Source organism: Diabrotica virgifera, chromosome 3 (assembly GCF_917563875.1).
Source record: "Diabrotica virgifera virgifera chromosome 3, PGI_DIABVI_V3a".
NCBI classification, from domain to species: Eukaryota; Metazoa; Arthropoda; class Insecta; order Coleoptera; family Chrysomelidae; genus Diabrotica; species Diabrotica virgifera.
In genome coordinates, this window is record NC_065445.1 from 113,200,738 (window position 1) to 113,223,713 (window position 22,976).

Sequence of the window (22,976 nt, forward strand, 5' to 3'; positions counted from 1 at the left end):
AGGTGTTAATTTTTTCTTAAGAACTGCCGATTTATTTGTTACAACAACAAGTTAGAGTCTGTGCAGAAAGGAACATTTAGTGAGATATACAGGGTGTTTCTAAATAAGTGTGACAAACTTTAACTCTCTTTTTCCCAAAGGAAGAAATCCTCAACCCATGATAATTTCCTTTTAGCGTTTTATTTTTTTAGGGCCCAATTAAACAAAAATTATATTTAAAATTATTTCCGTATAGAGATTATTATTATTTCTGTATAGAGAAAGAACAGATGATTGTGACAACCAAGGTTCGAACTATTGAAAAAGCCTGCACTGCAATAGTTAAAAAATCAATTATAAAATCATATATGTATCTTGTAAGATACATTGGGCAAAATTCTCTCATCTTAATTTCCTCGGCATCCTGTTTGATTTATAAATTTTGAAAATCTCAGGAGGTGTAACCAAAGAAAGTATTCCTCCTGTTGTCAATCTGGTGGTATGGGAACGATATTTATTGTCGTTTTCTGTGCTACTTCGATTGATAAATTACTTTGTTTTTCGGTAGATGGCTCTAGTTCATCCGTGACATTTCTTTCTTTGCAATTCGGAAAGGCCCAAAGTATGATACGTGGAGAAATCAGAGAGAAGAGGATATGGGACTACTGATGAGGGGGAAAAGACCTCCGAAACCGGTATAGACTCTTACTGCACTCTCCGATTTAACCAGAGTATTATGCAGCTGCTGCATTTTCGTGTTGCAAAGAAATTGAGAATGTTTATACATTGTTAAATTTTTTCTTAAAAACTGCCGATTTATTTGTTGCTCTAAAACTGGTCGAGTTATGCAAATGAAATTTGGTGGGTTTTAAGAGGTATCAACTGAGAATATTTGAACTCAAAATACTAAGGAAGATATTTGGACCAACCCAATGCAGCGATGGTTCGTGGAGAATTAAAATGAACCATGAGCTGGATGAACTAATGAAGGGCGCAGATATTGTTAGATTTATAAAGTCGCAAAAACTAAACTGGCTCGGTCACCTAAAAAGAATGCCATATAATCGAGCTGTAAACGTAATCCAGAAATGGAAGCCCCAAGGAAATAGAACAAGAGGAAGGCCCCGTAAAAGGATAGACGACGTAGAGGGGGATCTTAAAACCAGGCAGTGGCGAAGGAAAGTATCCGACAGGGCAGAATAGAAGAACATTGTTAAGCAGGCCAGACTCACAAAGGGTTGTAGCGCCATTAGAAGAAGAAGAAGAAGGGTTTTAAGAGGTAGTTAGTGCAAATTTTTTTGACATAAAATTAAGAATTTTAGGTATATTCACCATTGGCGCGCTGACGGGAAATGGTTTGAATTTTTTTAAGAAAAAAAAATAGTACGCCCCTGAGATATTTCAAACGAAAAACCATTTTTCAATTCCTCGTTCAATTTGTGACACAAATTTTTTCATTTTTTCATAAGACGAGCCATTTTCATGCAAAATCTAGAACATCTTAACGCTTACAAAGTGTTTATAAGTTTATATATATATATATATATATATATATATATATATATATATATACAGAGTGGGCCAAATAAAAGGAGCCACCCCGATATTTGGCAGTATTTATTAGATTTTAAGAAAATAAAAAAACAGGTCAATTTTTGATCTAAGGGGGACACATTTTTACGATACAAACATCTGTCATTTGTCAACTCCCTCCCTTTCACTTCCCCCGCCCCTTATTTTTAAATAGGGAATAGGGGTCGTGTGCTAGCTCATTTGAAAGGTTATTTAATTCTCTATTCAGTAATATCAACATCGACTTAAAAATGTATACAGGGTGTCCAAGAAAAATTATTTTGAATTAAATTAATTGACACAAAAAGAAGAATGTATGTAATTTATTTAACTCAGAACACATTCTACTGCTGACAGAAAACAGAAAAAAATGTTTTTTGATAAATAGACACTGCTTTTTGCTTAATTTTAATGTTCAAGCTTCCACTCATCTGCCTCTTGGTAGGTTGAATATTGAATTTAAGCAACAAACAGTGTTTATTTATCAAATAAACATTTTTTTCTGTTTTTGATCAGCAGTAGAATGTATTCTGAGTTAAATAAATTACATACATTCTTCTTTTTGAGTCAATTAATTTAATTTGAAATAATTTTTCTTGGACACCCTGTATAAATTTTTATGTCAATGTTGATATTACTAAATAGAGAATTAAATAACCTTTCAAATGAGCTAGCACACGACCCCTATTCCCTATTTAAAAATAAGGGGTGGGAGAAGTGGAAGGGAGGGAGTTGACAAATGACAGATGTTTGTACCGTAAAAATGTGTCCCCCTTAGATCAAAAATTGACCTGTTTTTTTATTTTCTTAAAATCTAATAAATACTGCCAAATATCGGGGTGGCTCCTTTTATTTGGCCCACTCTGTATATATATATATATATATATATATATATATATATATATATATAAGAAATACTGGATATTAGTGACTGTCAATATCAACAAACAAGTGGTTTATTAGGGTTGCAGTCAGAAGTTTGGCCAGGATATCAAAGAAACACTCTTTTGACTTTTTGTCTAGCTTTCGGGGTTGTTTGACCCCTTTATCAAGACTCTGTAATATAAAACAAAAATGTAAGTATTTTAAAATATTACATTGTTTTAGTGAACCTACTAGTCGTTGAGATTATTAAAGAGAAGCTTGATGATGCTCAACATTTCAAATTAACACAAATATTGAAAACAGAAAACAAAGGACACAATACATTTTAAAATTTTTGAATAATTAGCAGAAATACAATAATTATTCTGTCATGTTAACCTACTGATAATGTAAGTCAAAACTCTGACACATAGAGAACAGAAAGAAGAAACAATCAAATTAAAAAGTATCAAATAAAATATCATTTTGTTTTGGATGAACTTATAACAACGTGTAAAGAAAGGATACCTTTTCACATACCTTTTATTAAACGATATGTAGATGACTTGATTTTATCGGTTCCAGAGAACAAAGTAACTGATGTTTTAAACACTTTTAATAACCAATGTGAACACCTTAAGTTTACGGTTGAGAGGGAGGCGGATAATATGATTCCTTTTTTAGACATGCTCATTCATCGTGGCAGGGATGGCATTCTGAAGACTGAGTGGTATCGCAAGCCTTGTTTTAGTAACCGTTTCATAAATTTTCATTCCCAACACCCATCTAAGATGAAAACAAACTTGGTTTTGGCCTTAAAAAGTAGAGTCACTAAATTGTCGCACCTGGAATTTAGGGATAGGGGACTAAAAAAGCTGAGATCCATATTATTAGAAAATTCTTATCCCATAGGGCTTCTAAACAAACTTATTTTTGGTTCTCCTTCTTGTCAATCAGCTGACGGACGAAATTGTCATAATAATGAAGTCCGACAACTGACAGGCAACACATCAGTAGTACCACCCAAAATAACTTTTGGTTCCTTGCCCTACATTCCTGATCTGACACCGAAGCTATTCAACATTTTCAAAAATGTGAATGGCTTAAAAATCGCAACAAGGAATGTGAAAACGGTGTCTATGTTATACACAAAAACTAAGGATCCCTTCACTATGCAGGAATCTTCGAATGTTGTATATTCTATACCTTGTTTCAATTGTAACAACGTGTACATTGGCGAAACATCTCGTAATTTCCATAGTAGAGCCATCAGTCACCGTAGTGACATAAAAGTTAACAAAATAAATGCATGTGCACTAACAGAACATGCTATAACATTGAAACATGAGTTCAATTTCGAGGGTTCCTGTATTTTGGCAAGGGAAACAAACCACTGTAAACGCGTTTTTGTGGAAATGTGTTGCATAAAATCTAGCAACTCATGTATAAATAAAAAATCAGATATAGAAAAACTTAGCAACATATATTGTTATCTACTTGCGCAACACTAAAAACCAAAACATAAAAATACTTGTTTGTTTTACAAAACACACATGGACGTATAATGAGTTGCATACTCTTAAGTACAGTTAGTGAATTTGAACACACCTTGTATGGGCCTCTGATGCTTTAAAAAGAACCACAATAATCATAACACTTAATTACTTTTTTATTTGATACTTTTTAATTTGATTGTTTCTTCTTTCTGTTCTCTATGTGTCAGAGTTTTGACTTACATTATCAGTAGGTTAACATGACAGAATAATTATTGTATTTCTGCTAATTATTCAAAAATTTTAAAATGTATTGTGTCCTTTGTTTTCTGTTTTCAATATTTGTGTTAATTTGAAATGTTGAGCATCATCAAGCTTCTCTTTAATAATCTCAACGACTAGTAGGTTTACTAAAACAATGTAATATTTTAAAATACTTACATTTTTGTTTTATATTACAGAGTCTTGATAAAGGGGTCAAACAACCCCGAAAGCTAGACAAAAAGTCAAAAGAGTGTTTCTTTGATATCCTGGCCAAACTTCTGACTGCAACCCTAATAAACCACTTGTTTATATATATATATATATATATATATATATATATATATATATATATATATATATATATATGTAAAATATTATACGGGAAATAAATATTCTACCTTCGTCTGTGCTGCCATCTTGGGAACGTTTTCGCTGTCTACAGCTCATCAGCCAAGCTCTCAGAACAGACGAAGATGCAGAATATTTCCTCCGTATACCCGAGGCCGTAAGACAGCCATGCAGTCCTTATGGGACTAGCGCAATCTGAGTTAGTTAGAAGCAACCTACCTTGCTCGTTTCGGTACGAAACCGATCTGTGCCTCCACTTTGAGGCCACGAGATGTCACCTGGTATTTATTGAAAAATACCTACGGCGTCAAACAAGCAGGAAATAATCGCAACTTTCTACTTTTTAAAAAGTATGAAAATAATATGTAAAATATTATACGGGAAATAAATATTCTACCTTCGTCTGTGCTGCCATCTTGGGAACGTTTTCGCTGTCTACAGCTCATCAGCCAAGCTCTCAGAACAGACGAAGATGCAGAATATTTCCTCCGTATACCCGAGGCCGTAAGACAGCCATGCAGTCCTTATGGGACTAGCGCAATCTGAGTTAGTTAGAAGCAACCTACCTTGCTCGTTTCGGTACGAAACCGATCTGTGCCTCCACTTTGAGGCCACGAGATGTCACCTGGTATTTATTGAAAAATACCTACGGCGTCAAACAAGCAGGAAATAATCGCAACTTTCTACTTTTTAAAAAGTATGAAAATAATATGTAAAATATTATACGGGAAATAAATATTCTACCTTCGTCTGTGCTGCCATCTTGGGAACGTTTTCGCTGTCTACAGCTCATCAGCCAAGCTCTCAGAACAGACGAAGATGCAGAATATTTCCTCCGTATACCCGAGGCCGTAAGACAGCCATGCAGTCCTTATGGGACTAGCGCAATCTGAGTTAGTTAGAAGCAACCTACCTTGCTCGTTTCGGTACGAAACCGATCTGTGCCTCCACTTTGAGGCCACGAGATGTCACCTGGTATTTATTGAAAAATACCTACGGCGTCAAACAAGCAGGAAATAATCGCAACTTTCTACTTTTTAAAAAGTATGAAAATAATATGTAAAATATTATACGGGAAATAAATATTCTACCTTCGTCTGTGCTGCCATCTTGGGAACGTTTTCGCTGTCTACAGCTCATCAGCCAAGCTCTCAGAACAGACGAAGATGCAGAATATTTCCTCCGTATACCCGAGGCCGTAAGACAGCCATGCAGTCCTTATGGGACTAGCGCAATCTGAGTTAGTTAGAAGCAACCTACCTTGCTCGTTTCGGTACGAAACCGATCTGTGCCTCCACTTTGAGGCCACGAGATGTCACCTGGTATTTATTGAAAAATACCTACGGCGTCAAACAAGCAGGAAATAATCGCAACTTTCTACTTTTTAAAAAGTATGAAAATAATATGTAAAATATTATACGGGAAATAAATATTCTACCTTCGTCTGTGCTGCCATCTTGGGAACGTTTTCGCTGTCTACAGCTCATCAGCCAAGCTCTCAGAACAGACGAAGATGCAGAATATTTCCTCCGTATACCCGAGGCCGTAAGACAGCCATGCAGTCCTTATGGGACTAGCGCAATCTGAGTTAGTTAGAAGCAACCTACCTTGCTCGTTTCGGTACGAAACCGATCTGTGCCTCCACTTTGAGGCCACGAGATGTCACCTGGTATTTATTGAAAAATACCTACGGCGTCAAACAAGCAGGAAATAATCGCAACTTTCTACTTTTTAAAAAGTATGAAAATAATATGTAAAATATTATACGGGAAATAAATATTCTACCTTCGTCTGTGCTGCCATCTTGGGAACGTTTTCGCTGTCTACAGCTCATCAGCCAAGCTCTCAGAACAGACGAAGATGCAGAATATTTCCTCCGTATACCCGAGGCCGTAAGACAGCCATGCAGTCCTTATGGGACTAGCGCAATCTGAGTTAGTTAGAAGCAACCTACCTTGCTCGTTTCGGTACGAAACCGATCTGTGCCTCCACTTTGAGGCCACGAGATGTCACCTGGTATTTATTGAAAAATACCTACGGCGTCAAACAAGCAGGAAATAATCGCAACTTTCTACTTTTTAAAAAGTATGAAAATAATATGTAAAATATTATACGGGAAATAAATATTCTACCTTCGTCTGTGCTGCCATCTTGGGAACGTTTTCGCTGTCTACAGCTCATCAGCCAAGCTCTCAGAACAGACGAAGATGCAGAATATTTCCTCCGTATACCCGAGGCCGTAAGACAGCCATGCAGTCCTTATGGGACTAGCGCAATCTGAGTTAGTTAGAAGCAACCTACCTTGCTCGTTTCGGTACGAAACCGATCTGTGCCTCCACTTTGAGGCCACGAGATGTCACCTGGTATTTATTGAAAAATACCTACGGCGTCAAACAAGCAGGAAATAATCGCAACTTTCTACTTTTTAAAAAGTATGAAAATAATATGTAAAATATTATACGGGAAATAAATATTCTACCTTCGTCTGTGCTGCCATCTTGGGAACGTTTTCGCTGTCTACAGCTCATCAGCCAAGCTCTCAGAACAGACGAAGATGCAGAATATTTCCTCCGTATACCCGAGGCCGTAAGACAGCCATGCAGTCCTTATGGGACTTGAGAGCTTGGCTGATGAGCTGTAGACAGCGAAAACGTTCCCAAGATGGCAGCACAGACGAAGGTAGAATATTTATTTCCCGTATAATATTTTACATATTATTTTCATACTTTTTAAAAAGTAGAAAGTTGCGATTATTTCCTGCTTGTTTGACGCCGTAGGTATTTTTCAATAAATACCAGGTGACATCTCGTGGCCTCAAAGTGGAGGCACAGATCGGTTTCGTACCGAAACGAGCAAGGTAGGTTGCTTCTAACTAACTCAGATTGCGCTAGTCCCATAAGGACTGCATGGCTGTCTTACGGCCTCGGGTATACGGAGGAAATATTCTGCATCTTCGTCTGTTCTGAGAGCTTGGCTGATGAGCTGTAGACAGCGAAAACGTTCCCAAGATGGCAGCACAGACGAAGGTAGAATATTTATTTCCCGTATAATATTTTACATATTATTTTCATACTTTTTAAAAAGTAGAAAGTTGCGATTATTTCCTGCTTGTTTGACGCCGTAGGTATTTTTCAATAAATACCAGGTGACATCTCGTGGCCTCAAAGTGGAGGCACAGATCGGTTTCGTACCGAAACGAGCAAGGTAGGTTGCTTCTAACTAACTCAGATTGCGCTAGTCCCATAAGGACTGCATGGCTGTCTTACGGCCTCGGGTATACGGAGGAAATATTCTGCATCTTCGTCTGTTCTGAGAGCTTGGCTGATGAGCTGTAGACAGCGAAAACGTTCCCAAGATGGCAGCACAGACGAAGGTAGAATATTTATTTCCCGTATAATATTTTACATATTATTTTCATACTTTTTAAAAAGTAGAAAGTTGCGATTATTTCCTGCTTGTTTGACGCCGTAGGTATTTTTCAATAAATACCAGGTGACATCTCGTGGCCTCAAAGTGGAGGCACAGATCGGTTTCGTACCGAAACGAGCAAGGTAGGTTGCTTCTAACTAACTCAGATTGCGCTAGTCCCATAAGGACTGCATGGCTGTCTTACGGCCTCGGGTATACGGAGGAAATATTCTGCATCTTCGTCTGTTCTGAGAGCTTGGCTGATGAGCTGTAGACAGCGAAAACGTTCCCAAGATGGCAGCACAGACGAAGGTAGAATATTTATTTCCCGTATAATATTTTACATATTATTTTCATACTTTTTAAAAAGTAGAAAGTTGCGATTATTTCCTGCTTGTTTGACGCCGTAGGTATTTTTCAATAAATACCAGGTGACATCTCGTGGCCTCAAAGTGGAGGCACAGATCGGTTTCGTACCGAAACGAGCAAGGGAGGTTGCTTCTAACTAACTCAGATTGCGCTAGTCCCATAAGGACTGCATGGCTGTCTTACGGCCTCGGGTATACGGAGGAAATATTCTGCATCTTCGTCTGTTCTGAGAGCTTGGCTGATGAGCTGTAGACAGCGAAAACGTTCCCAAGATGGCAGCACAGACGAAGGTAGAATATTTATTTCCCGTATAATATTTTACATATTATTTTCATACTTTTTAAAAAGTAGAAAGTTGCGATTATTTCCTGCTTGTTTGACGCCGTAGGTATTTTTCAATAAATACCAGGTGACATCTCGTGGCCTCAAAGTGGAGGCACAGATCGGTTTCGTACCGAAACGAGCAAGGTAGGTTGCTTCTAACTAACTCAGATTGCGCTAGTCCCATAAGGACTGCATGGCTGTCTTACGGCCTCGGGTATACGGAGGAAATATTCTGCATCTTCGTCTGTTCTGAGAGCTTGGCTGATGAGCTGTAGACAGCGAAAACGTTCCCAAGATGGCAGCACAGACGAAGGTAGAATATTTATTTCCCGTATAATATTTTACATATTATTTTCATACTTTTTAAAAAGTAGAAAGTTGCGATTATTTCCTGCTTGTTTGACGCCGTAGGTATTTTTCAATAAATACCAGGTGACATCTCGTGGCCTCAAAGTGGAGGCACAGATCGGTTTCGTACCGAAACGAGCAAGGTAGGTTGCTTCTAACTAACTCAGATTGCGCTAGTCCCATAAGGACTGCATGGCTGTCTTACGGCCTCGGGTATACGGAGGAAATATTCTGCATCTTCGTCTGTTCTGAGAGCTTGGCTGATGAGCTGTAGACAGCGAAAACGTTCCCAAGATGGCAGCACAGACGAAGGTAGAATATTTATTTCCCGTATAATATTTTACATATTATTTTCATACTTTTTAAAAAGTAGAAAGTTGCGATTATTTCCTGCTTGTTTGACGCCGTAGGTATTTTTCAATAAATACCAGGTGACATCTCGTGGCCTCAAAGTGGAGGCACAGATCGGTTTCGTACCGAAACGAGCAAGGTAGGTTGCTTCTAACTAACTCAGATTGCGCTAGTCCCATAAGGACTGCATGGCTGTCTTACGGCCTCGGGTATACGGAGGAAATATTCTGCATCTTCGTCTGTTCTGAGAGCTTGGCTGATGAGCTGTAGACAGCGAAAACGTTCCCAAGATGGCAGCACAGACGAAGGTAGAATATTTATTTCCCGTATAATATTTTACATATTATTTTCATACTTTTTAAAAAGTAGAAAGTTGCGATTATTTCCTGCTTGTTTGACGCCGTAGGTATTTTTCAATAAATACCAGGTGACATCTCGTGGCCTCAAAGTGGAGGCACAGATCGGTTTCGTACCGAAACGAGCAAGGTAGGTTGCTTCTAACTAACTCATATATATATATATATATATATATATATATATATATATATATATATATATATATATATATATATATATATATATATATATATATATATATATATATATATATATATATATATATATATATATATGTATATATATATATATGTATATATATATATATATATATATATATATATATATATATTATGGCAACTTTGAACTATACAAAATATACCAGGATCCGGATATCATAACATTCATTAAAATAGGACGGCTGCGTTGGATAGGACATAGGAAAAAATCATTCATGATTTTTTCATTTTTTCATATTTGCCTTTTCTAACTTTTTCTAACTTTTTTAGTAAGTAATATCTCATACAATCTCATTGCTGCACAAATAATCATAACTTTATATTACTATAAATTTAATTTCATGTACAGTTACCTTTACACTTGACTTTAATTCTGAATTATTTATTAATGATTTTATTGTTTGACACTTTTAATATTAAAAATTTTTAGCAAATTTTACCTAATTACTATTGTTCAATTTAATTTCAATATCTCCAACAAAACAAATTAAAATATTTTCAAAATCACACCACAACTAATACACAACTAATACACAACTGACCAATTCTGGTTTAGGAAAATTGCACAACCAATCTTACATCTATTAGTTCTTGAACATCCAGAACAACATCTAATAATCCCAACTAAATTAAAATATACACTATTAATTAAAAATATAAAAATAACATCACTTTATATATAACTAACAATTTTTTTGGTTTCACGGTTTAATGTCGTGTTTCCTTACTAATCCCCTCAAGATCCTGCCAATTATTTTGGTTTTGTTAATGCATTACATTCAAATCTGTCCCTCTACCGTCTCTTTAGCATAATATAGAGAAAAAGTATGATATTGAATACTACTATATTCTTCCCTTATACCGGAAAGTAAGTGTATATTTTATACTTATACTTAACATACTTTTGTTGCCACTACATTTGAATGCGTGCATGTATGTGAGTGTGAGGGTTGTAAACCATATTTACGTACATGTTAGTATTTATATGTATGCTGAATATATATACTTTAATATTGGCTTGATCATTACCCTTTTGATTTCAACCAGACCACTTAACTAACTCTGGTTTTTTGTTATTTGTAGCATTTAATTTTACTTTTACCGTGACCTGAAGATGCTGTGAATATTGTAGACAGCGAAACCGGTCGTCAGTTGTAAAATAAATTGTTTGTGAGAACGTCTCTCTTTTCTTTACTACAATAGTATGGACTAACACATGCAACCCATTCATTTTTTTTATATTTATTATAATTTTTATGTCTGTGGATTTGTCTTCCTTCTTATAAGTATTATTGAAAATGTTTATTTTCAATTAATGTATCTGTCACCGTGATTGTAATTATGTCCGAGAAATGATCGACTGAATACAAAAGCGGTGGTAGCTGATCGGTAGAGCATTCGCCTAGGGATCGAGAGGTCCCTTGTTCGAATCCTGACAAAGTCATATATTTTTTTTTAATTTTTGGTATTCATTTTGTTCTTTCTAAAATTAGTTTAATATTTGAATACAATACAAAAAAAACTGTTTAAAGTAGATAGGTATAGGTCTGGATCCCGCGTATGAAAAAAAAGTTGATTAATAGCAAGCTGAAAATTTGTTAATAGCTTAAGGGTATCTAGTCGGATAAACTTTGATATATGGGAACACTGGAACAGGAGCAGTTTTAATTGTGGAACAGGTTAAAAATTTGGAACGGTCACACCACGAAAACGGCACATTTATTTTGTCCGACAAAACAGACTTAAACTCTTCGAACAGAGATTAAACTCTCATGCAAAAATCAGAGTGCTATTTATCACCAAATGGGCGTTTTAATGAGTGGAACATGTAGAATATGTCAAATGACAGGAATTATGACAGGTGATAAATAGCAGTCTGATTTTTGCATGAGAGTTAAATCTCTGTTCGGAAAGTTTAAGTCTGTTCTGTCGGACAAAATAAATGGGCCGTTTTCGTGATGTGACCGTTCCAAATTTTTAACCTGTTCCACAATTAAAACTACTCCTGTTCCAGTGTTCCCATATATCAAAGTTTATCCGACTAGACACCCTTAAGCTATTAACAAATTTTCAGCTTGCTATTAATCAACTTTTTTTTCATACGCGGGATCCAGACCTAGTATATTGATTTCGTTGAAATCATAATATGAAGTTAGATTATATTATAATAGAAGTATAACTTCTTACGTGCGTACAAAGTACACACACATTCTTTTTTTGTCACATTCAAAAATGAAATTTAATTTGAAATATGTATCTAAGTGGCGTATTATTTTTTTTTTAATTCTAACCATTATCCGTAAGCGCGCCAATAGTGAATATAGAATTCTTAATTTTATGTCAAAAAGTTTGCAATAACTACTGGCTCTACTGGCTAACAACAGTAAATGTAAATATTTAGTATGCCGTTTATTATCACAGCAATAGCTTTTATTTTCATCCCTATTGGTCCGAATTTCATTATCTTAATTTAATCCCCCCCATTTTCAACCCTATTTACAGTTGCGTCATTATTCATCTGAAACAACGTCTAAAATGGTGCATATTTCAATAACGGCGCAACTACTCTGTACTGTAGTGGCTCAGTACATAGTTACAGTTCTGTCGCTTTTGCATCATCTGTACACAGTATTTTAAGTTAATTACACAATAAACAGGAATTGACAAAATTTGCAGTTACGTCATTCTTAATCTAGACCGGCGAGATGAAGTCACTTACTCCATAAGAAGACATGGCTACATGTGAAGCGTGTCCATTAATGTGTTAAACAAAGCAACAAGCCATAATATAATGAACATACTCAACATCATCCAAGAGATGAAGTTTCAACAGCCAATTCCAGTTTTGACAATCATTTTTATAGCATTTTGAGACAAAAATTGGATGTTTCTTCTGAAATTCCTAGACGTGCTGAGTAGGGGTGGGAAAAACCTATCGGTTTTAACGTAAGACTGGTTTTTTATTCAGCAATAATTAATTTTTTCATTTTTTTTTGTCTCGGTATTGGGTATTGTTGTTCAACACATTGCCTGCCACGTCCCCCAAAATTGACTGACACAAATTTTTTGCAGCATGCCATGTTAGTCATATATGAGTGACAGTGTTGTTTCGTGTGAGCAACATGAAAACAAAATCTAAGAAAAAAATATTTTTTCTTGGTGCACCACCAATTTTTTAACGTTCACTGTGCACCACAACTACTAAATTGCATTTAAAAATCCACAGACTGTCACTTAATTTTGAGATTCACAAGTTATCGTGTAAGTCATATACGACCAACATGGCCCCCAAAGAAAAAACAACTTTTATGGTGTGGTGCTCCATGAAAGTTTTTAAAAAAGGCGTATGGCAGGCAATGTATTAAAAAAACTGAACACGGGTTGTTGGAATAACCGGTTATAACTGCAAGTGACCCAGTGAGTACTACAGATAAGTCATGTCTCAAAATGCTGTCAATGTTTAAAGACAACAAAACTCAAAAGCTTGTCAAAGAGAATGAAACAAGGCCATGAAACACGTGCATGGAATCCATAAAATAATAATAAAAGCAAGAATAACAATCTTAAGATAAATCACTTATGTAAAAATAATTGATTACTATGACTCCAAAAGAATTCCAGGGCCCTTATTCTTGAATTTCGGGGAGTAGAAATGGTAAGAGAAAGTGACGTAAAAGTGGGCGTGGCTAACTAAAACCGAAAATGCTGTATTCTTGAAACAAATTCTCTTAATTTTTGAGAGAAATGTCACTCCCCAAGGGAGTAACATTTTCTATTGATAGTATGTAAGAGAAATTGAAAATGGGAGTGAAAATAACAATACATAACCCTAAAAAAGCGGCGAGGTCTCAAAACCATTTCTATTTGCTTTCTTCAATATCCATGTTTCCCATGCATATGTGGCTATTAGTCCATTGAAATGTTACATTTACCTTGCATTTCTTAGAGGAGTCAATTTTATTTTTTTTTTAATCTGTAGGGGGGTTCAGTAGAAGCTTAAGTTCAAGTTTTTGGGGTCGCCACCCTTGTCCCCCGGCCGCCATATTGGAAAAAGGGGTGCACAGGACTTTCGCGCTGTATCTCCTAAACTAGCAACCCTACAGAAAATTTAATTACACATAAAATGTAGCAAATTAAATTTTCTACAATTTTACGTCTATTACTTTTTATCGTCAAGTGACCAACAAAAAAGTTATAAACAAAAATAAGAGACAATTTTGTAAGAAGTTTCCTTTTGTAGGTTATAACTTTTTTTCCGTTTATTTCACAATAAAATAACATCATAGCGATTTTGTAGAGGATTTTTCAATGAACAATTTTCACTATAAAGTTGTTTAATTTTATTTATTATCTAGGTTTTACAGCGCTGCAAACTTCACCAGATTCTGTAATGCTCATAGGAATACAATAAAAACAATACTTTAATAATTAAAATTACGTTATGCCGACCACGAAAATCAAATTTAAGATAAATGACCAATTTTGATCATTTTTTATGTTTTTGAGGTCGCTGAATCCGAATATGAAGTTTATTTTTATCTAAAGTTGGTGGAGCATGTTCAAAAATCAAATTTATACAAAAATGCCAAAAATCAATTTTGATGATTTTTCAAATTTACCTCGCTGTATCTTTGGTCGCTGGAAATATTTCCTTTTGAAATTTTACTGTGTTATCGTTGAAGTATGTAGATAACAATGAAATTTGTCCAAAATGTTTAAACACATTATAAAAGGAGTTGTTAATTTTTAAACATTTTGTCATCACATTCCGTTAGTTTCATGTTTACTTAAAAAAGTTGAGTGACAAACTTTTTAATTTATAATTTTAACCAACAACAATAAAATATGATTAATGAAGAAGTTTTTTGGAAAATTTTAAGTCAAAATATACAATAGGAAAAAAGTTATGTTACTTCATAGACAAGCGGCACACCCCAAAAAACGCTTATATCTCGAGATCCTGGTCACGGTGTGGTGGATGGCTAATTTTGATCATACTTTATGACTTTGATATCAAAAATCGTTTTTTCGCTCTTCTTAAGAATTTTGCATTTTGCGGTTGCGTCATTCTTCTTCTGGACGGGCGAATTTGTCCTCAAACAACTTCTTGGGCCTTTTCTATATATGCTTAGGGTTATAAGTTTTATAGTGGGGAGAAAGGTCAAAATAGATTAATAATAGCATAGAAATGTTAAATCATAATAAATTGTATGAATAAGAAATATATATAGATATAAAAGTAAGCCTAACGTTTTGTTTTTATTGTATTCCTATGAGCATTCGAGCATCTGGCCAAGTTTGGAGCGCTGTAAAACCTATATAAATAAATAGAATTAAACAACCTTATAGTGGAAATTGTTCACTGAAACACCCTCTACAAAATTGATATACTGTTTTATTTTAAAATGAACTGAAAAAAAGTTATCACCTCCAAAAGAAACTTGTTAAAAAATTTGTACTTATTTTTGTTTATATCTATTTTGTTGGTCACTTCACGATAGAAAGTAATAGAAACAATATTGTAGAAAATTTAATTTGCTACATTTTATGTTTAATTAGATTTTCCGTAGGGTTTGTAGTTTACGAGATATAGCGCGAAACCCCTTTGCACCCCATTTCCAAGATGGCGGCCGGGGGACAAGGGTGGCGACCCCAAAAACTTAAACTTAAGCTTCTACTGATCCCCCCTACACATTAAAGAAATAAAATTGACTCCTCTAACAAATGCAAGGTATGGCCTAAAAAATGTAACATTTTAATGGCCTATATGGAAAAATTAGAGCTCTTACCAGCTTTAACTTTGTTTGCATTGTTATGGTTAAATTTTTCCAAATTGTTATATACCAGTTTCATCATATTCATAGCTGTTTTTGCAATAGTAAGTCTTCTATGTATGCCTGTCACATAATATAATCTTTTCTGTCTGAAATATTTTAGCTGATCAGATTGTATCTAACTCTTAAGCCTCTGGTTTTTAATTACAATTTAGAGAGGTTTTTTATTGAGAGGGTTAATAATGTCATAGCTAGATCTTGTTGTTTTACACAGAAACTTATCCTTCAATCCACAAACTTCTATATGCAGATTTATGGATAAGTTTCTATCTACATACAGTCGGAAAAATGAAAGAATACCTATGAACGATCACATCAATCGCTTATTTTGTATTTGCTGTCATTTTCTATAAATGACAAATGTTTTTTATAGAAAAAGACAGCAAATACAAAATAAGTGATTGATGTGATCGTTCATGGGTATTCTTTCATTTTTCCGACTGTATCTATAGAATAATGTCTATTACATATCTATACATAGATATTCCGATAAGTAAAAAGTTTGAATTATAGGGGTTTCCTGCTAAATATTGGGAAGTGCTTCAATAACCAATATTTACAAATTACAAATGGTAACAACTCTATAATTAACTATTCTAATTGGGAAATAAGCCACAATTTTATTGAAACAATAATTTTATTAACGTTTCGACTTCCAATTCGGATTAATGATATTAAATATATTTTGTATTTTGACAATGACGTCCGAATTGGAAGTTGAAATGTTAACAAAATTAATTTTTCAATTAAATTGTGGCTTATTTCCCAATTAGAATAGTTAATTACAAAAATGCCACAAGAAATAGCTTCAGAACTCTATAATAACGTTCAGTGAAGATGTCACACATGTATTTTGTCATAAAATGGTAATTATTTTAGTTCCAAAGTGTAACAATTCGAGTTGTTTCATTTTGTAAGTGATTTTTTCCTAAGCGTTTTATTTTCTCAGTCGCAAACAGTTAGATTTCTAAATTTTACACTTCAGAGTTGGCTTTGAACGTGAAAAAAATTTTCAAAGACTGAATGTCCAAGGATATATGATGAAAGAAATATTTTCGCAAGAAGGCATATCGATTCTTTTCCTGTAATGGAATCTTAGTACTGCTGAGCTGGCACACAGAGAATATATTTAACGGGGGACTTGAACTTATCTGAAGTGTATATTAGTAGTGTCTAAAGCAGTGCAAAGAAAATAATTATCAGTCTATTAAAAAGCATTTATATGGAAATATTTTCTTTCAATACTGAGTACAATATTTAAATTTTTTTCAGCCAATAAAAGATGCATATTTTTTCTGTGAATATTTTAAAAATCTATCCAATGAAAAATCAGGAAAGCTTTGATCTTCAGATTAATAAAAAGAACCAAAGTCAATTAGAAAAATAAAACGATTTAAAACTGTCTTCTTCGTCAACTGTAGTATGTTGTTTTAACTTGCTAGCAGTTCAGGTTGTTCCAAACAGAGGCAGAAGTGATTTTTTTTATAAAAGAGGGCTTGCCTGTTACGATTACACAATTTACGATATACATAATAAACAAGGATATTGCTTTTTATGACACGAAGGGTAACTCATAGGGGTATTAACAAAATAGGTGGTTGTTTGCTAAAATATTTTTGAAATATTCTATTACAAAATGGCCAATATGGTTTATAAATTTTCTATTTGACAAAATACACGTCCCCTTGTTTCTATATTTTCTATGTATTTGGGTGTTCCTTACAACACTTCCTTTATGTATCTATATTAAACAATATTATAACAGCTACCTGATATATGATATATGACTTTCCACAGAATATAAAGGGTGCTTTACAAGTAAAAAAACTGAATTTAAGATCAATGTTCAAACTAAAAAGGATATACACCAGGTCTAAATTCATGCAGAAAATGTATCACACTCATTAATGATTTCCATTCTACCTCATTCCAAAGGTATTACCTTCATGATAACTTTTCGAGGGTATGAAAAATACTTTGGTTTAATACATTCGTGGAACGATGAGGAACTATGTCAAAAGCTGTCAGTATAAAAATAATTGTGTTTCACAAAAATAATTGTATTTCACAAAAATAATTGTATTTCACAAAAATAAATCGTATTTTTGACACTGAATAACAAACAAAACATGTAAAGTTAGTGAGAACATGAGAACTCTTTGTCAACGTTGTGTACATACAGAAAGAGAAAATAAAGGCTAGTTTAAGCACCGTTTAATCAAAGAATACTCCATCCATTGCATGGAGTATTCTTTGGTTTAATGTTGAGTTTAAGAAACTTCAACAAAGAAATAAAACAAAGGTGCAATACTACTATCACATGTATATGCAAAGAAATTGAAAGCCACAATCAAAACAACTAGCCAAGAGATCTATTTAGGAAAATACTCAGAGACTCTACAATCTACAGAAAAACTATGTCTGTTTTATTTGTTGAAAAATAATGTAAAATGTAATTGTAAACAAAAACAAATAATCAGGTTGACAGTTGACGGTAAGACAGTATCATGTCATTTGCCAATAATTAACTTTTGTGATTGGTTGAAATTTTCAACAACAATCCGGCAACACTGTTCGTAGTTTCTCTCCTCCCTTTCTACTCCCTCTGTTCAAGAATACAGCTTTTTAAAATCGAGAGAAATTATGAAGGAGTAGAAAAGTGAGTTAGCTTAGTGGGGAGTAAAATTTTCTCTCGATTCAAGAATAAGCGCACAGGAGAAAAATAAAAAAAGAATGAGGTAGATTTAAGTGGCACAGGGGAAAAATGTCCACCAACCCAACAATAATACAGAAAGCAATTATAAAAACTGTCAAGTTTTCAACCATAAATTACTTGTGATTTACTGTTAAAATATGCCCGCTGCCAAGTGACTCATATATGAGCCATATCTTTCCATAGTCCAACGTCTCACTGGTGAGCCTGGGATCACATTACACATAATGGCAATTTAAAGCTGTGGTCTGTGAGGACGAAATTTAAATACCCCCTTGGTAGTGAACAGGTTACATATTAAATGAGTCGCCCAGTTGCAAAACTCGTTTTGTCCATTTTTTTCAAAATTGAGATAAGACCGCCATTTTGTAGAGTTTCTTCTCCTGCATCCAAAAACATATATGTCGTGTTGCAAAAGTCGTTATAAACCTGTTTAAAACATATCAGAAAATCAATAAATGTTGCAAAACACGTAACATCCATTTCCATAATGCAGCAAAATTCGTTTTGTTCAACATAACAAAACTGTTTCAAAACTCGTCATGTCTCATAACAAAGTGGATTACCAATAATTAAACTGTTGCAAAATTCGTTATGTCCATTCTGAAATATGTATGATTCTGCTTACACAATTCTTCGCTGTACGCTATTTTTATTAAATTCTGGGACATTATAGGGTTTGTGTTATCGCAATGTTATCGGATTGGCAGCAACACGATATCGGAGGCCAAAAATGGAGATGAGGGAAACTAGAAGAAAAAGGTATCAACGAAATATTTCATACCTGTTTTAAGATGTGGTCAGCCAGAACTAGTTCCAGTGTGCAAAAATCTCTTTGTTAACACCCTAGGTGTATCAAGAGATACAATTCAGTTATTGCATAAAAAGTTCTTTGAATAAGGATATGTACCCAAAGACCAACGTGGTGGGGATGCAAGCTCATTGAAATATCTAGGCAAAAAAATGCTGTAAAAGCTTTTATAGAGTCCCTTTAAGTACAAGACATAACTGTGGGGCTAAAAATGTAACCAGTCAATATCTCCCAAGTGAATTAACCATCAGAGGACTTTAGCAGCAGTAGGTACCAAGGCTCTCATTAAAGTTAAGTATGATTATTTTCAAAAAACATTTTTGACAACGATTATAGTTTAGGCTTAGGCGTCGGAAAAGTATTATTAAGCCTGGGAAACAGTTGTCAACCTTGAATTCAAAACCTGCGAAGGAATGATATCTATAAAAAATTGAAATTAACGGACTTAAATACACTTCTGACAAAACATTTTACAAGGAATGGGAACATATCCAGGATCTCACTTTCTTTAAAAAACTTGTTTACCAACAGAAAGCTCTTTCTAATCCTCAAGACAACGAATCAGACATTGGTGAGATCGATGATGCAGGAGAAAAGTTAGCCATAGTCTGTCCGCTATAACTTTCCCCATGCGGTACGATTCATTTTCAATCAAATAAGTCAAAACATAAATTGAAATGAACGTCGATGTGTATATACATTTTGTATACTGTATACTATATACTACACACATCGGCGTACGTTTCACTTTCTGTTTTGACTTAATTTGATTGAAAATGAATCATACCACATGGGAAAAGTTATGGCGGACGGACTATATATAAGCATGGACATTTAATAGATTTAAACAGAAATAATCTACACATTTTATTTGTATATATTTCTGCAACATTTTTGTTTTGTTACATTAAACATGTTTTTAAAATGAGCTCTCTCTTTATTTTAATATTTCTCTCCCATATAGTGCAGCAAAACTCGTTTAATCCAGTATACTGTAACAAAACTCGTTATGTCCAAAATAAACCCCCCTAAATGTTAACTTATCTTTTTTAGGACACTGGTCATTCATTATGTACGCACCTTTAGTACAAATTTAAAAGGAGCTTTCAATATACATTATTTTTTATTCTACAGTTTTTTGATGTTTGTGGAAATTTTAAAAAATGGACACGAGTTTTGCAAGTGGGCGACTCAAATAATAAACTATTTCTAAAATTATTTAACATATATGTCTAAAGTTGAATTAAAAATTGTTTTCCATATCATTAACTTTTATAGTTATTTGCAATAAATATAGACAAAACTATTTTAACATTTTGCACATTATAAAATTACTATCTTTAAACATTTTGCAATATATCTGAGTTTTTTAGCTTCAGTGCAAAAGTTCAAATTTATTGATTTCTTGCTTTAAATAATTTTGTTATGACAAAGGGAAATGTTTACATATTTTATATACTTAAATACAATCTCTAGAAAATCTGTCAACACATTCAGGGACTCATCTTCACACAGTAATGCCCTTTATAAGTGTCTGATATGCAATAAATCTTTCAAAGTTAGTAACCAAGCTTATTAAATGTTTCAAAACTTACTTGAATGAAGTAGAGCTCCTGGTGACACGCACATTATTTTCAACTATTACCTCCTTCTCCAGGAAGGCTTTACTAAACTCCTCCACCTGGGTAAAAGGAGTCCTTGATTTTGACCTCCTTGATCTAATATCCATGTCAATAAGTCACCAATAAATACTTCCTAAAATTAGAAAAAACCATTGCTAGATTTAATACAAGCACTTTAAAACTGAGTCTTTTAATAACAGGGTATTTAAAAGTGCCAAATTCCCCCTTAGATGGATCTAAAAATAAGTTCCTAGTAGTTCCCTCCACTTTTAATTATTTTAAGAAGTATCTGTCAACTACAAGAAGGAAACAGTATGGGTGTTATAAACAAACACATACACATGTTTACATTACATAAATGAGTAAATGAAAAGGAAAACTAGGCGAAGGTTAAGCCGTTTTTACAAATTAGGGCCCTAATTTTTACACAGGATACATGACAGAATATAGCTATTTTAAGTTTTATATCAGTGTATCGAATCGATTTAACAAGAATATATCCACATTTATGTTAATTTTTATGACTACAACCTTCTTTTAACTTCAGCTTTCTAACAGAAAAACAAAATTTTACATAACATTCAGAAACATTTTAAATCTATAGAAAATCCTCAGAGTAATTAATTAGTGTACTTACCGCATTTAAAATTAATTCGTGTGTATGAATATTCTCCTAAATTTTCATAGGAAATCACACCTAAAACGGCTTCTCCAACCAAAACTTTAAATGTAGTGATGACGTCATTTATACGAAAATAAACATAACAGACAATGTTGCCAAATGGAAAGGGTTGGTCTGAGCAGATTTGATTTAACGAACAGTTGTAAAACAAATTATTCATATTTTTACATCGTTGCGATTTTTGTAAGATTCGGACCAGGGACGGACTAAAATTTAAAATGGGATTAACTTAAAATAAATTATAATATAAATGAATGGAAAATGAAAAGTATTTTAAAAATGTGTAAAATATTTAAGAGCGTAGGCGCAAATATTTTACGGCTTTTTTTTTTTTTTTTATATTTAAATTTATTTTGCAATCTGTTGAGTGTCAACAATAAACAAAAGTAATTACATTGACTAAGGACAAGCAAGATTTTACCCACTGGCAAAATCAAAGTACAATTTTTATAAAGTTCTGTACAAAATAATTACATTTCATAACTACTAACTCATTAGTTTAAAAGTTTACTCTAAATGGTAAGTCCAATGGTTTGAACCTCTTTAACCTACGCTGTTCTTGGGAATTGTCTAGGAGGTTAAGTGCAAACTGGTTTTCATGATCCTCCAACTTGGCAATGTAAGCAGCGCTACGTTTTGTGATGACTTCTTGTACCGTATCAGTTTTAAGGTCTCGATGAATAATTCTATTGTTGATGTACCAAGGTGCATTAGTGATGGTTCTGAGGGTTTTTGATTGGAAGCGTTGGATGATTTCGATGTTGGAGTGACTGGCTGTTCCCCATAGTTCCAACCCATATGTCCAGATTGGCATAAGTATTGCCTTATAGAGCAGCAATTTATTATCCAGAGATAGTCTTGATGAACGGCTCATTATCCAATACATATTTCTGAATTGGAGACCTAGTTGCTTTCTCTTGGTCCAGATATGTTTCCTCCATGTGAGACTTCTGTCCAAATGAATACCAAGATATTTTACCTCGTTGGCTGATGGTAATTGGTGATTGTTTAAAGTTACAGGAGGACAAGTTCCTCTTCGTGTTGTAAATGTAACTTGAATAGATTTTCCTTCATTCACTTTAATTTTCCATTCCAAAAACCAAATTTGTACTCTGTCTAGATACGCTTGAAGGATATGCGAGGCATAAATAGGGTCTGTGTGTGAGGCTAGGATTGCAGTATCGTCGGCAAATGTTCCTAGCATCATTTCTTCTGTAAGTGGTCTCTCCTCTAGTGGTTCCTGAAGAGGTGGAGGTATATCTGCGGTAAACAAGAGATACAAGGTAGGTCCCAGCACGCTACCCTGTGGTACGCCAGCTTTGATAGAATAGAGTTTGGAAATTGCATCTTGGTATTTAATAAAGTAACACCTACCTGACAAATATGACTCAAGAAGAATGTAAAAGCTGTGCGGTAATG

The 22,976-nt window shown here is 34.1% G+C and overlaps 1 protein-coding gene across 1 annotated transcript in view; it reads right to left on the reverse strand.

Annotated features, from left to right (window-relative positions):
- The window catches only part of LOC114327443 (klaroid protein), a 133,359-nt gene extending 111,604 nt beyond the window's left edge, over nucleotides 1-21,755 (reverse strand). The window contains exons 1-2 of the mRNA XM_028276069.2: nucleotides 21,513-21,755; nucleotides 20,849-21,008 (exon numbers count right to left, since the gene is read on the reverse strand). Of these exons, the coding sequence (XP_028131870.1) occupies nucleotides 20,849-20,982 (134 nt within the window). The 5' untranslated portion in view covers nucleotides 20,983-21,008; nucleotides 21,513-21,755. The remainder of the gene's footprint in view (nucleotides 1-20,848; nucleotides 21,009-21,512) is intronic.
- Nucleotides 21,756-22,976: the final 1,221 nt, after the last annotated feature.